The sequence below is a fragment of the Bactrocera dorsalis genome, chromosome 3 (assembly GCF_023373825.1).
Source record: "Bactrocera dorsalis isolate Fly_Bdor chromosome 3, ASM2337382v1, whole genome shotgun sequence".
Lineage (NCBI taxonomy): Eukaryota > Metazoa > Arthropoda > Insecta > Diptera > Tephritidae > Bactrocera > Bactrocera dorsalis.
In genome coordinates, this window is record NC_064305.1 from 82,211,389 (window position 1) to 82,225,283 (window position 13,895).

Genomic DNA, 13,895 nt, shown 5'->3' on the forward strand with positions numbered 1-13,895 from the left:
ATGCCAAAAGCTAACTGGCTAGTCATAACAACAAAAGCAGTGCGACATTCTTCCACTAATGTGCCTTGCAGCAGTGATTTACAAGCTTTCTGCTTTATTAGCTGCAAATACCAAAAGACATACACACACATAACATACATACAAACACACATATATGCATACATGAATGTGCATATACTATATATGGGCCAAATACATGACTACCACCACACATGCGCAATGAACGCGAGTGCATTTATTTGATTGCAGTGCGAAGAATATTTCTTGCGGCCATAATTCAGTGACGCGCGAGTGCAATGTTGCTATTTGGTAGTGTTTTCTACAGAACGCTTTGTGACACACACATTTCTTCGATTTCCGCCACTATTGCTGTTGGTCAATGTGAGGTAGTCTTCGCTTAACTGGCGTGGCAACATCATAAATATTTTTTATGAGAATTTTAATTTTGAAAATCGGCATGACAAATTGCCCACGATCACTTGGCGTTTTCAATAAGCCATGTTGGAACTTTTATACGAGGAATATGCAAATTTTTCGTATAATTGCATATATATGTATGTATGCATATATATTATTTTTTTACTAAGGTATGGTAGAAAAAAGATTTCTTGAACCTCATTTAATTGTTCTTGGTATTACTGAAGGATGCGCTGAAGGAGGTATTGAACAGTATTTAATTTTGAAAGCGTAAAGCTATTTCCAATGAGGTATTTTTTAGAGGTTTTCTATTCTTCTGTACATCCATTCTTCTTTCGTTATTTTGGAGTAACATTAGTCTTCAAAGAAAAGAGAGGCCTATAGCCTTAGTCCATTGAAATCCATAAATGTTTGCCCAATACAAATTGGTGGTCGAATTAGTTCCTGAATTATTCCCTACCTACCCACTATAAGCAGATAATTTTGTACAAAAGATCTGAAAAAAATAACTTTAAATCATGGAGATTCATCATAAGCGAATGGTTGGTCGACAGAACCAACGTCTTTTAAACATTTTACGAAAGAACTCATAAACTATTTCAAGTAAAGTGAGTGTTTCGGTAATCTCATTATAAATCGGCCTCATTTTGTAAAACCATACGACAACAGGAACAATTCATTAGTTTTTATTCAGTAAGTGTTTAACAGGACACAACGACGACCTTTATTCCACACATGCCTTGTTATCAAATTTGACACGGACTGACCCATTTACAGTTAACACACTGTATCTATGAATATTTCTACCATAAACAACGACTGTTGTGTTTTTATCTTAATACCTGCCGACGGCGGCCCACAGACATGCTTTTTGCAAATAGAAAAAAAGAGAAAGACGTTAAGATGTCGAAAAAGTTAATGAAAAGTGTTTAAAAATCGGCCCGTTGAGATCAGAGAGATAGCAAAGGAACTCAACACACATTGTGAATTGGCTCAACAGACTACAGGCTATTAGTTTTAGGTGCTTGACGACGTAGCTGAGGACCCTATATTTATCACGAAGGGACGTAGGCTTATGGATATGTCGTCGAAACTGTTCAATAAATGGGAGTGACGTTCCAAAAATTTGGATTTTAGTCAACCTGTGTCATCTTTGATCAGGTGGTATTTGTAGAATTTCCAAACGTTGTATTACTCAAGAAGCAAAAGAATCAAATAAATTTGTTCAGAAATCAGCATTTATTCTTTATTTTATAGCACGTATTTACCATAAACAACGACAGTAACATTAAGACCATAACTACGTTGTGTTACCATTTGCACAATACCAAAAGTCCAAGAAGGTCCACCAGAAATCAAGGTATTAGTTGGACCGGTGGTATTTTTAAATTCATCATCCAGACGTATAGAGCTAATTACGCGGTTATTACTTTGGTACTGCAAGTACAAGAAGAAAACGAAAATCCAAACAATTAGAACAAAAGTAAATGCTATTAACTTCACTCAACCCACCGACACTGGTATGCTGAAGAAAAATGTCTGCACAACATTCGGCACACCGGGGTGAACTATATTCTTCTGGTATATAACGGCGTCTGTGCTATTTGCCGTACCCCAAACAGAACTCGCCGCATATGCGACACTGATAACGGCAGAGAGCAAAAAAACCCACGGTATAATTCTCATTTTCGAATTTTAATTAATTAACGCACTACCGATTGATGGCTACACGATACTATTTGCTTTGAAGAAAGTTTCTTTGGTTTTATACATTCTGAGCGTGCTGAGATATGAAATAATATATTTTATCAATTTTCTAAGAACTACATATATATATACATATATTTGTGTATATGTATATACATTTTACATATCAATAATTGTTGCTTATGACTCAAAGAAAACAATAACAAAAGATTTTGCACATTTTCTTATCACTTAAAACGCTGGGAGATAGTGCTAATATTATAAAATACACTCGGGTTTTTAGTAGCGTTCTTATCTAATCCGAAACGGAAGAAATTATTTTCGATTATGGTATATTTTAACATTCAACTTACAGATTGCCAGGGTATGGCAAAGCAATCGAAATTTTTAAAATTAATAAAATTCATTAACGATAGGTGTACTTAAGTATTTAGACATCTTTGAGGACAATTTAAGAACTCTGAAGCCCGATAATTAAATGTAAAATTAGTATCAAAAATTGTTTCTTGTTATTGGTCGGCCATAGAAAGCTGCACGTGAATTTCTACCTTCAATAAAGTTATCACACGAAACTAATGGTATGTTGTAGTTTGCTTAAAGTCATTGGTCTCTACGTGTTGTGAGAGCCTTTATCAGATTTCGATAACATTTTCACAGATTAATGCTTGATAATCTATTCAAAATCTTAATATATGTAGTATATATCATAAGATTCGGCATTTAAAGTCATATTTATGATCAATTATTTCCGGATGAAATAATACTGTCAACAGTGAAGTGTAAACGCAAAAATTTCTATATTCCAACTCTTCGGGAAAACAATACACATGATAAAAAAAAACAACAAAACCTTCTTCTAGTAAGACTATCAGTGTTGAAAATCATTTTCGCCATTAAAGAATATATATTTGTCTTTTGTTCCTGCAAAAGTGATCATTAGAAATTGCGCAATATTGCAAGCTTATAAAATTTCTTCAGTGCAGAATAACATTGGCTTTCATGCTCAACCATTTCCTTCCCCTGTCTCATTTTTTACGAAGTTAAAAGTTTTTTAAATTAGTCTTCTCTATTTTGTCCCATTCGCCGCTCTCTAAGCTATGATGAATCGAATACAGCTCTCTGGAGATATATACGTTTTACTAAAAGAGTTTTTTAATGTTTGATTAACAGGCTTATAATTTCTTTATTTCCCGGAGCGGTCGTTTGAGTTTGCTGAATAGCGAGTAGTCACAAGGAGCTAAATCAGTCGAATACGACGGTTGCAGCACGATATTGGTTGAAAATTTGGTGAAAAAATCACGTAGAATCAACGCAGCATGCGACGGTGCATTATTGTTGTACAAAAATCAAGAGTTATCGGCTCATAACTCCATCCTCTTTTTACGAATAGCTTCGCGCAAATGACGCGTAACACTCAAATAGTATTCCTTGTTCTTAGTTTGGCTGGTCGGAAGGAACGCGGACTGCACCGCACTTCTTTAATCGAAGAAAACTGTCAACATAACCTTTATTCGATTATCGGAGCTGCTCGAGCTGCTTTGGCGTGGTTTTTCAGCTCCGGCTCACCTTCGGCACAATATTCGGCCGATTGATCGTCTGTTTCCAGATCGTAAGTGTAGATTCAACACTCTTCGACAGTAATAATACGTTTCAGGACATTTTGGTAGTCGAAAAGCACTGTTTCGCAGACGCTGTTTTTCGAAAAAATTTCGCGATTTTGGAACTAAACGTGTTTTCACATTTTTTAAGGCAAAATGATGTTTCAAAACGGTTTTTGCTGTTCCTTTCGGTATTCCAACGATGCCAGTAAGATCTCTGACTGTTAAGCGTCGATTCTAAAGCAATTAAAATAGACATTAATGATTATTTTGATGTGAGATTTTGCACAGATGCCACTGACAGTCAACCTTGAGAAGAATACAAATGGATCTTCGCGCAAAACTTAAATTAAAAAGTAAGGTAGATATGGTAGTCAGAAGCCGATATTTTCCAAATAGTCTTTAAGCGCTCTTATATCATGAGGCCTAGCATTGTTCTGACCAAACATATTGTATTAATGTTTTTACCCATTTTCCGAAGCTCATAATACTGTACACTCTTCTGATACACATCAAGTACAGAGAGTTACCTTGGCGTCATGGTTATTTGGTTGATTCGTTAGCTTGGAACCATTTTTCATCAGCAATCGCAACGCGATAAAAAAGTGATTTCTTTCTTTAGCGCTCAAGCAGCAATTTTCAATTCAAACCATTTGGAAAGGATCCAAAGTGTGGAAAATTAATCCAATCAAAGTACTTGGCTTGGAGCTGCTGCCTCAACCGCCGTATTCCCTTCCGAAGCTTTTTTCTCAAAACTACTTTTTTTGAAAATTTTTTTTTTGGCTTTTTATTTTCAAATAATTTCCAACCGTATATTTAAGAAATAAATTCGAAAAAAAGTATATTTTTTACCTGAAACCCTAACCCCCCTTAAAAATCTTTAACAACCAAGTGCTACATATTAAAATTTCGGTTGTAATAGCTCTAGATATGTTTAGGAGAGCCATATATTCATGACTATAATCTATAGGTAGACCGAAGTTTATTAAAAAAGCACTTACTTCTATTTTAAATTTAAGAACTTTAAGTTATAATTTCGCTTTTTTATCTCAGTAAATTTTTTTACGACTTTTATCTAACAACAGCCCCAAAAAAGGAAGCTTTCCAAAAATATATAACAAATAAAATAAATTCACCTTCGAAATTTATAAAAGACATTCCACATCTCTGAGTGTCTACTTGAAATAATTCAATAAGGAATTGCAAACAACTAAACCTGAAAAGGAAAAAAAACTTTTATTATAAAATTTTGAGCATTGAATTCGCAATGAAAGAAGAGGTATGAACATATTCCGGAAATAACTGATTGGCATATAACAAGTAATCAAAATAAAACTGGACTAAAAATAGAAATTACACCGCAACAGATTGGCAGCTAACAATTAGAGTAATTAAATCAAAATAGGCAACCAGAAAAATGTAGAGTGAGTAATGGCCAAATTAATGAATAAAGAATTTAAGAAGAATCGCAATATATTTGTTAAAAATTTTTTAATGAAAATGTGGCACAAAAAGCAAATCGACGGCACCCTAAAGGCGCCACATGTCTATGGGGGCTGTGACGAGTGTTCGATGGGCGAATCAAATACGCTAATTAATCTCAACAATTCGAACAAAACGCAATTTTTTTTTCAGAGCAAATAGCAGCAAAATTCTAACACCATTGTAAGTAGAGCGTTTACAAAAACAAAAGCAAAAAAATAAGTAAAACTAGCGCAAAAATTTAAGTGAAGCACCGAAAATTTCACACACCTAAAATTTACTGCTGTTGGCTAAAACTTATGTATATGGGCGTATGTGTGTTGCGACAGTGAGCGCAACATGCTGCAGCAACATTTACTCTACGTATATGTGAGTGATCGATGCATGTGTATGAAGATGTCCACTGCGAAAGAGTTTTTTTGATTAAAAAAATTTGAAATTGCCTAAAGCAACAACAAAAACGAAAAAAGTAAATCAAAAAAGTCAAGTTAATAGCGCCGCAACAAATCAGCAAAATTGTCACCTTTTCTGGCTTGCATACGCCACATGGTTTGTTGGTGCTGCTAATCGTGTTTTTGTTGTTGTTAGTATTCAACAGCGCAAGTGCTGATGTGTCGTTGAATTCCCAACGTAATTAGAAGAATTTGGAAAAAAAAACAAAAAAAAAATCATCTAACTGCCAGACTGTGCAGCACAAAGCGCACACCGACACACCTGTAAACGAAAAAAATAATTGTCACTTTCAATATGTATGCACACACATATACATATATGCCCATTATATCTAACAATCTATGTATTTTTTCAAATATGTCTGTATGTTTGTGGTTTTGCATGTTTTCCTGTCACTTCTCTGATCGGTTCCGCCGCCCAGTCGCAACGAGTTCAATTCAAAGCCAATCCAATTCAATTCAATTCGAGTTGATCCAATTCGATGTGATGCGCGCTGGCTGCCAGCAAAAGCCTTTTTCTTGTGGTTGTTGTTTGTTGTTCGCTACTTGTTGCTGCTATTTTGGCAATACAAATGTTGTTGTTGTTGCTAATGCTGCTGAATTGAATGTTGCCAGCAATTATGTATACAACCATATACTTACATATTTGGCCTGTGTTGACAAACTCACACTCACACACGCATATAACAAGGCATATACTGTACATGTTGCACACACTAGCATAGCAAATTGTTGTATTTGTTGCTCTTTGCTCAGCGCCAACATTGTGTCTACATAAAAGCTCATACATGCATTCATACATACACATGCACACATATACACACATATACACAAACATATTTACAAATACCTACACATACATCCATACAAATACACATCCATTCATACATACACATACACATACAAAATGCTTGCAGTACTTATTGCCACTTGGTGCTCCCCAATTTGTAGGGCGTGCGTTGTCGTTTTGTTGCCATCGCTGTCGTCGTTTAGTTTGTTTAGTCGGCGACGGCGCGCATTCGCCAATATAAGTGCCTTAATTCGATCTGATCGAAAGGTAGATTTTTAATTGATGCAAATCACAACTCTTGAGTGATTATCGAAATTCGGAAGCGTGAACACATCGATCGTTTGCCGTTCGCAGCGTAACGGGTATTACTATTTATCCATTCATTAATTATAATATATGTATATAAATTTTTTTTTATCCCTTGGTTATCACAAGTGGCTAAAATGTGTGGCCTTTCAAGTGAATTCAGCGTATTCGTGCGAAAAAAATAAAATAAAGAAAGTGTTTTTAGAAGGATTAAGTAATCATTGCGCGTGTAACGTTATTTAATCAGTTTTATATGTGTAATATTTAGATAATTTAAGGATATACTCCTACTCGGGCATATTAACTTAAAAATAGCAAGTTCGTAATTATTTGTGTTCAATCGATTTCAACGTTCTTTGTTTCAGTTTACTCTCAAGGATAATCAACTCAACTCCTAAATATTTGGATTAATTTATATTTGGCAGAAATTTGATTAAATAATTAGTGAAAATGGTAAGTCAAAAGCACTTATATAGAATATGCATGCATAAATGTATAATGCAGGTGTAAATATATGAATATGTGTATACAGACACATGTTATATATATAAAAAGTACATAGGTATGTATGTATAACCTTTCACGTTGACACATTTGGAAAGATCGTTTGAAATTAATATTTTTTACAAATAATTGCTTAAATTTTCTAAAATAATACATTGCTAATAGTATCAAAATGTATAAAAATGCATTGCAAAAATCTTCACTTTTATCGGTTAATTTGTATGACAGCTTTGCGTTGTAGTGATGAAAGATCATAACGTTGCTTTGGATAGCAATCTATGCAAAAATGTCTGAAGATAGTTTCACATAAAAGGCTTAGATTTTGATCGATCATAATTCATGCCAAATTTCGTGAATATATTGATGTATATACATTGGAACAAAAAAGTACCCGGAAATTGTAAATAAAACGCAAAATATTTAATTAAACATCAAAGTTATTTTGTTGCATTCAAAGTAGTTCTCACTAGATGTAATACATACACTTACGCCAACTATTTTTTCAGTCTTCGAAAATACTTTTTATCGTTTTGATCGACTGAAAACGGGTTCCACGGAACGGCCATTTCCCTTTCAAAACAAGAAAAAATCACACGGAGCCAAATCTGCTAAATACGGTGGTTGATCGATAGTATTTATTGCATTTTTGGCTTTAATTCAGTCACAATCGTACTCTTCTTGGAAAAAAAACTTCAGTTTTATCGGAATGAGATGAGCAAGAACGCGTTTCGTACCCAAAATATTCACCAAAATCGTTCGAACGGACTCTCGAGAGACGTCGTGCTCTCTTGGCATCTCTCTAACATTTCCTAGACAATTTTGAAGCACCATATTTTTCACATTTTTAATATTTTCATGAGTTTTAGGAGTCACTCAGCTTGTCAAACTGATGATTTATATATATATACGCTTTATAAGGCTTCCTATTATCTATCCTATATTATTCTCAAACTCTTAAGCAGGACGATCTTCAATCACCTATTTCTCTTCTACCTTCCTTACAGAATAGATATCAGATGGTATTATTAGTGTAAACAGAAATGTTTTTTCTGACCTTACCGTTCATCTTAAGTGAAAATATTCATTGACCTTTGTATCGATATTTTAAAAGCTTTCTTTTTCATCATACAAAGAGCTGAACTTGCTTCTTCAATATTTTTCAGTATCAAGAATTTTTGCATGATAACTTCATCACGAATTGGTATACTTAACATAGACCGTTGGAAATAGCCGATAATAAACACATTTCAAAACTTCAATTTAAAATTTATACCGGGATTGGAGTAAGGACTGCTTAAGCGGCTAGTCAACAAACTTCTTCAGCGCCTTGAATTACCTTTTTTGAAAAAATATTAACCGACAATTTCAAATGTTTATCAAGATATGCTTGTCAGAACACTGTTTGCATTTTTCTATCAGATTTTTGGCGAAAAAGCTTTATGGTATAGTAGATCTTAAAGGAAAAAAGAAAAAAAGTTTAAAATCCCTTTTAGAACAAAAAAAGATGGTTTTGACAAAGACATGAAACAAGATATGCCGGATAACTAAAAAATCTTACATTTCTTCAGTCAAATAAGCTTACTCAGTTTTGCAACCAGTTAATGCATTAAGTGGAATTTAAAACTTTATAACTTATGAGCCTAAAGCTACATTACATTACTTTTGTAAAGAAATGCAAAATAATTAAGCTCAAAATGTATCATGCTGATTCGGTATTAGAGTTAACATACACTCGTCTTCGTTATTTATAATAATAAAGAGGTTTTCGTTTTTTTATATAGAGTATTTATCTATCCGTAAGGTCAAACCACCGGTATAGACAATCGTTTTCTCAAATTAAAATGTATATTCAGCATAAAGTAAATATATAATACCCTGCAACATTCCCTATACCCTATATGACCCTTTAACCGATACTTTTTTTCTCTTTTTTCCAATGAAGTTAGATTGAATCGCTTGATTCTCAGCTAGAGCCATACCTCTATGGTGACCAACACTACTTGTATTTATGCTTCTCGTATAGGACAAAATAAAAATCGTTAAGAAAAAGGAGGATTTTCTCTCTTTAATTAGTAAAATCTTAATAGATTATATCTTTGCTGGTACACTCCTTGGTTTTATTATTATATTATATTATATATTTATGTATATACATACATACATATATCTTGCTATTCGATATAAACAGAATTTCGCTATCACTTTAGACCTAATAACCACATGAAATATGCCTTATATGTTTTCTGGCAAATGTGTTGCAACAGAGAATGAAAGAGGCAAAAATGGCGTTGCAAAATGCCACATTTGTACGCAGGTACCTTGTCGTAAATCTTGAACGCCAATTGGGTCATTTTACTCGCCAACGGCCATAAGCGCTTCACATATGAATACTATTCAATAATAAACACATGGATGTGTTGTTGTTGTTGGTTGTGTTTGCCTTTATGATCAAATGTTTGCATGCATATAGGAATAATAATAAATAAAACACGCGTAATTTAACGAGCTGACAAATTTTGTATGCCACTAATTAACAAATAAACAAAGCGGAATGAGTGTAATATACAAGTAATCAAAAATATAGAGGTATTTACGTATGCAATCATGTATATATTTATTTCTTTTCTACTTTCATACACTTCTGTGGAAATTATTGTAGAAAAAGTTTCGAAAAGTCCAAAATAAATAATTAAAATCTGTATACATTGATTTATACTGCAGCCTAAAATCTTGAGCGGGAAAGAAAGTTTGGACTATTTAAAAGTTAGTTTTACCTGAGAAAAGAGTAAAAATGTTTCTCTTTACTTTTTCAAAAAAGTCTAATTGCGGTCTAGTTGTTTTTTTTTCTGAAGGAAGGATGATTCATTCTCTTTCCCATTATTTTCACTAACTCATCGCTTTTAATTTGCTTCTTTGACGTAAAAAATAGAACAATTCTTAGTTCTTCTTATTCTTCCATTACACTTACTTTTACAGAATATCCTAACGCATAAACAACCCAAAAGCTAACCTGAAATGTAACCTTCCATTGGATCAGACCCGCAGAAAACCCGTTAAATAAATTTCTATATTATAATGTCGAGTTGATAGTTCTTAGCGAGCTGCGAGGACCCTTCCGTTTACCTTTTTTAAACCTATTTTTAATTGGACACACAATTCAACATTCAGATACTATTTTTCTTAAGGAAAAGTATGAAGCCATATGTAGAAGTTCACGCAAATGGGGAAGTTCTCTGAGCGCCATTCACTTGGGAGTGACCAGAAACGATGCTATATATGCGTATGGCTCAAGCAGCTCACGGCTTCTGTTCTTAAACCAAGTATAATTGAATGAACCCAAAAACATCTGTTTGAAGACGAGAGTGAGACGGTGAAATATACCTCTATAGGGTTGGGCGTTTGGAACCCACCATGTTAAAAACTCCAATAAAAAGGAGATGTGTTACAAATTCTAATTGAAAATTAAGCACTGGCGACCGGCTTTTTTCTTATTCGGGTTATGTTACATACATACATAATTCTGTTAAAAATAAATCCATTAATTTTTGGTTAAATTAAATGTTTTATTTATCGTAAATGGTCCAATTTAAGGCAAATATACACCGTTTTGTTCGATAACTTCTTGCCATTCCTAAGGCGATTTCATAATGCCGCTCTCATAGATTCCCTCGATCCTATTAGTAAAACACTGGAACAGTAAAATCAAGACGTAAAAATCACTTGGTGTCAGATCTGGAGATTAAGGTGGATGCATAAGAAACTCTCAACTAAGCTCCCGGAGCTTCTGGCCACTAACTAATGATGTGTGGCCTGGCGTTTTCCTGATAGAACACAATTCCTCCCCTATTTGCAATAACCGGCCGCTTCTGACAGTACACGTCCGAATTAAGATATCCCATCAAGCACATAGCAATATCTTCCAAACCGTCAGTTCTAGACTGGCCACAATTTGTGAAGGCTCACCAAGATTCCGTTTATCAATAGTAACCATCCGCTTTAGAAATGGAGAGATTTTATTGCCATTCAGCAGCAATTCATATAATATCGGGTTTTGTTTTGCATTAAGTCGTGTGTTGTTTTTTTACCCAGTCTTATTTAAAGGTTAGTTCCTTTCCTCTTGCATTCGAAATGATGATCAATCTCGAGTATTACCATTATTTGATAGATATTTTCCATAATTGAACTTCCAGACTTGGTTTACATTATCAAGATTGTAAAAGCTAATCACATTTCCAGACGCCTGGCTTGAATTTTTGGGTTTATCTAAGCAAAACTGTAAGATATGGAGTATTTTCTCTTCTTTGGTAGAGCAATTTTCTAAACACATCTATTGAAAATTTCACAGACTTTTTTCACTAATACCTATGATTTAATAAATCTAGGATATCAAACAAAATTTTCCTTTTTAACTCGAAGTAAGACTGGAAACATCGGAAATCATTTATTAGCTTTTGATAACAGATTAAGAGTCTTTCGAAACACCTACGTTGCTCACTAACTGGGAATAATTCACATAAATTATTTTTACATTTTTTTAACACTTACATATCTATATTTATATATACATACTTATATTATAGACTTTATTATATATAATTCTATAGAAATTAATATGTTACCTTTCCTTTTACTATATTTCTATAGACGGAGGCAGAATACGACAAAGAACAGCTGCGAAGTAAGCACTTAATGATCTCAACTTTTATCTTTAAATCTTGTTATAACTTTATACAAAATTCTCTTAAAAAACAGTTATGCGCAACGCTTTCAAAGCGTTCGATCATGATGAGCGTGGCTACATTGAATACAATGATGTACAGACCATTCTCGAGATACTCGGTCAAAAACTGGACGACAAAGCTATAAAAGCGCTAATCAAGGAGGTCGACAAGTCGAACTCGGGCAAACTGGATTTCTCACAATTCTGCAAATTGGCTGCACGCTTTGTGGAAGTCGAAGAGGACACGCCGGCATTGGCCAGCGAGTTGAAGGAAGCGTTTCGCGTTTACGATAAGGAGGGTAAAGGCTATCTGACGGTGCAAGTACTTCGTGACATTCTGCGTGAATTGGATGATAAACTATCGGCCAGCGATTTGGATATGATTATCGAGGAAATTGATGCGGACGGCTCAGGCACTGTCGATTTCGATGGTGAGACTGCTATTTATTATTTTTACACCCAAATTACCGTTAAAATAATATCACTTTCTATTTTAGAATTCATGCAAGTGATGACAGGTAAAAATTTCTATGATCTGACATTCAAACGGCATTTTGTGTTCGCTTCCGACGCTGTGCCCCGTCACTGTTGGACACCTGCATGCAGAGCACACGATTGTCCCTCACGTCGCTTGCGCTTACATCGTCGCATCGAGTGGCATTTTGAACGTTTGTTCGAGCAAATGTGTCGCCCCTTGCATGTCTGGCATAAACCGCTAACCTCGCTTGCAAGCATCTCCACCACATGCCCCGCTATACCCGCGGCACATTCCTCTATATGTACTACAAGCAAACATACAGTGAATATACAAAACAAAACAAAAAGCACGGACCACAAGGGAAATGCCAAATTTACACAGACAACAAATATTGAGGAAACCGAAATTATGCCACGCAAGCACTGTTCGGGTTGCTATCACTCGGTATTTCGTCCACGCTTCCCAAAATGGGTACCCATCTTAACCCTGTATCGTGAATTAGTGCAGAATCCCTTCCGCCGTCGTACACGCCTCATGATTACCCATAACTGAAACGCTTGAGTCCTAACCACAACCTCACATTTCTCACTAACTTGTTTATTTACCTCGCCACTGCCGTTTTCACTGCCAAAATGTTGTTTATTTCATATTTGTTTAATAAGTTATTATCACTTTCTCTAATCTATAGGTTAAGCTACGATTCTAGTTATTGAAGTACAAAAAGTCTTAAGTGTCACCGTTGTATTGCAGCAATGAAGTAAATTTTCTTATTCTAATTACTTTGAACAAGCGAAATATTTGTTTTTAAACATCTAATTTATTGTTGGATTTGAGTTGAACACTTTTTTCCTTAAATTAATATAATAAAAAGTAAATGCTAAAATAAAACACATAATGTTTTTTTTTCTCAAATACTGGTTTAGAGAGGTTTGATACTACAGTCTTATATCTATCAATGGAAGAGTTCAAGTTTAGTATTGAAAGAGCTGTAGTGAAATGTTCTAGGTGCCTCGCACCAAAACCCCAAAGCATGGTAGCGTCAAGTATAAATCTCAACTCGGAATCCGCGCTCACTGAAAAAAAACTCAATGAAACTAGTAGGTCACAGCAGCTGTGCTACACGGCGATTGTAATATCAATTCCGCTTTATGGTGCAGTAGTGTGAAGGATAGGCTTTCGGAAATCTACCAACCGAAAGCCAACAGAAACGGTTCAACGAATAGCTGTGCTGTAGATAAAGAGTGCTTCAACGTCCTTCCCAGCTGCGGCTCTTGAACAAGTGCGAGTCCTGTCACCAAATAGACATCTTCGTTGAAAAGCGCGTGGCATTGTCTCGTGGGTAATGGAGGTTTTGGCAAGCGCCGACTACATAATTTCACTCCTTATTTGAAAACGAAGGTTCTGAGCAAACATAAAAAGAGATAGTTGGCTTAAAGGTATA

At 34.7% G+C, this 13,895-nt stretch overlaps 2 protein-coding genes across 2 annotated transcripts; one reads left to right on the forward strand and one right to left on the reverse strand.

Moving 5' to 3' along the window:
* Positions 1-1,659: 1,659 nt before the first annotated feature.
* LOC105226207 (uncharacterized) lies at positions 1,660-2,162 on the reverse strand. The gene is made up of 2 exons (XM_011205025.4): positions 1,930-2,162; positions 1,660-1,854 (listed from the first exon to the last, which is right to left on the reverse strand). The coding sequence occupies exons 1-2, from the start codon at positions 2,101-2,103 to the stop codon at positions 1,669-1,671; spliced, it is 360 nt and encodes a 119-aa protein (XP_011203327.2). The 5' UTR covers positions 2,104-2,162; the 3' UTR covers positions 1,660-1,668.
* Positions 2,163-6,631: 4,469 nt separating this feature from the next.
* On the forward strand, positions 6,632-13,341 carry LOC105226208 (troponin C). Its single transcript, XM_011205026.3, has 6 exons — positions 6,632-6,808; positions 7,118-7,205; positions 11,901-11,934; positions 12,009-12,407; positions 12,474-12,494; positions 13,143-13,341. Exons 2-6 carry the CDS (start codon positions 7,203-7,205, stop codon positions 13,145-13,147), a joined length of 462 nt encoding a protein of 153 aa, XP_011203328.1. The 5' UTR covers positions 6,632-6,808; positions 7,118-7,202; the 3' UTR covers positions 13,148-13,341.
* Positions 13,342-13,895: the final 554 nt, after the last annotated feature.

What these genes read in the sequence shown, in the direction of transcription:
- LOC105226208 (XM_011205026.3), top strand. An exon ending in CGACAAAGAACAGCTGCGAA is followed by an intron (nt 11,935 to 12,008) that starts GTAAGCACTTAA and finishes CTTAAAAAACAG; the next exon opens with TTATGCGCAACGCTTTCAAA. An exon ending in AGGCACTGTCGATTTCGATG is followed by an intron (nt 12,408 to 12,473) that starts GTGAGACTGCTA and finishes TTTCTATTTTAG; the next exon opens with AATTCATGCAAGTGATGACA.
- LOC105226207 (XM_011205025.4), bottom strand. Translation starts at nt 2,103, where the DNA reads ATGAGAATTATACCGTGGGTTTTTTTGCTCTCTGCCGTTATCAGTGTC. An exon ending in TCTTCAGCATACCAGTGTCG is followed by an intron (nt 1,855 to 1,929) that starts GTGGGTTGAGTG and finishes TTGTACTTGCAG; the next exon opens with TACCAAAGTAATAACCGCGT.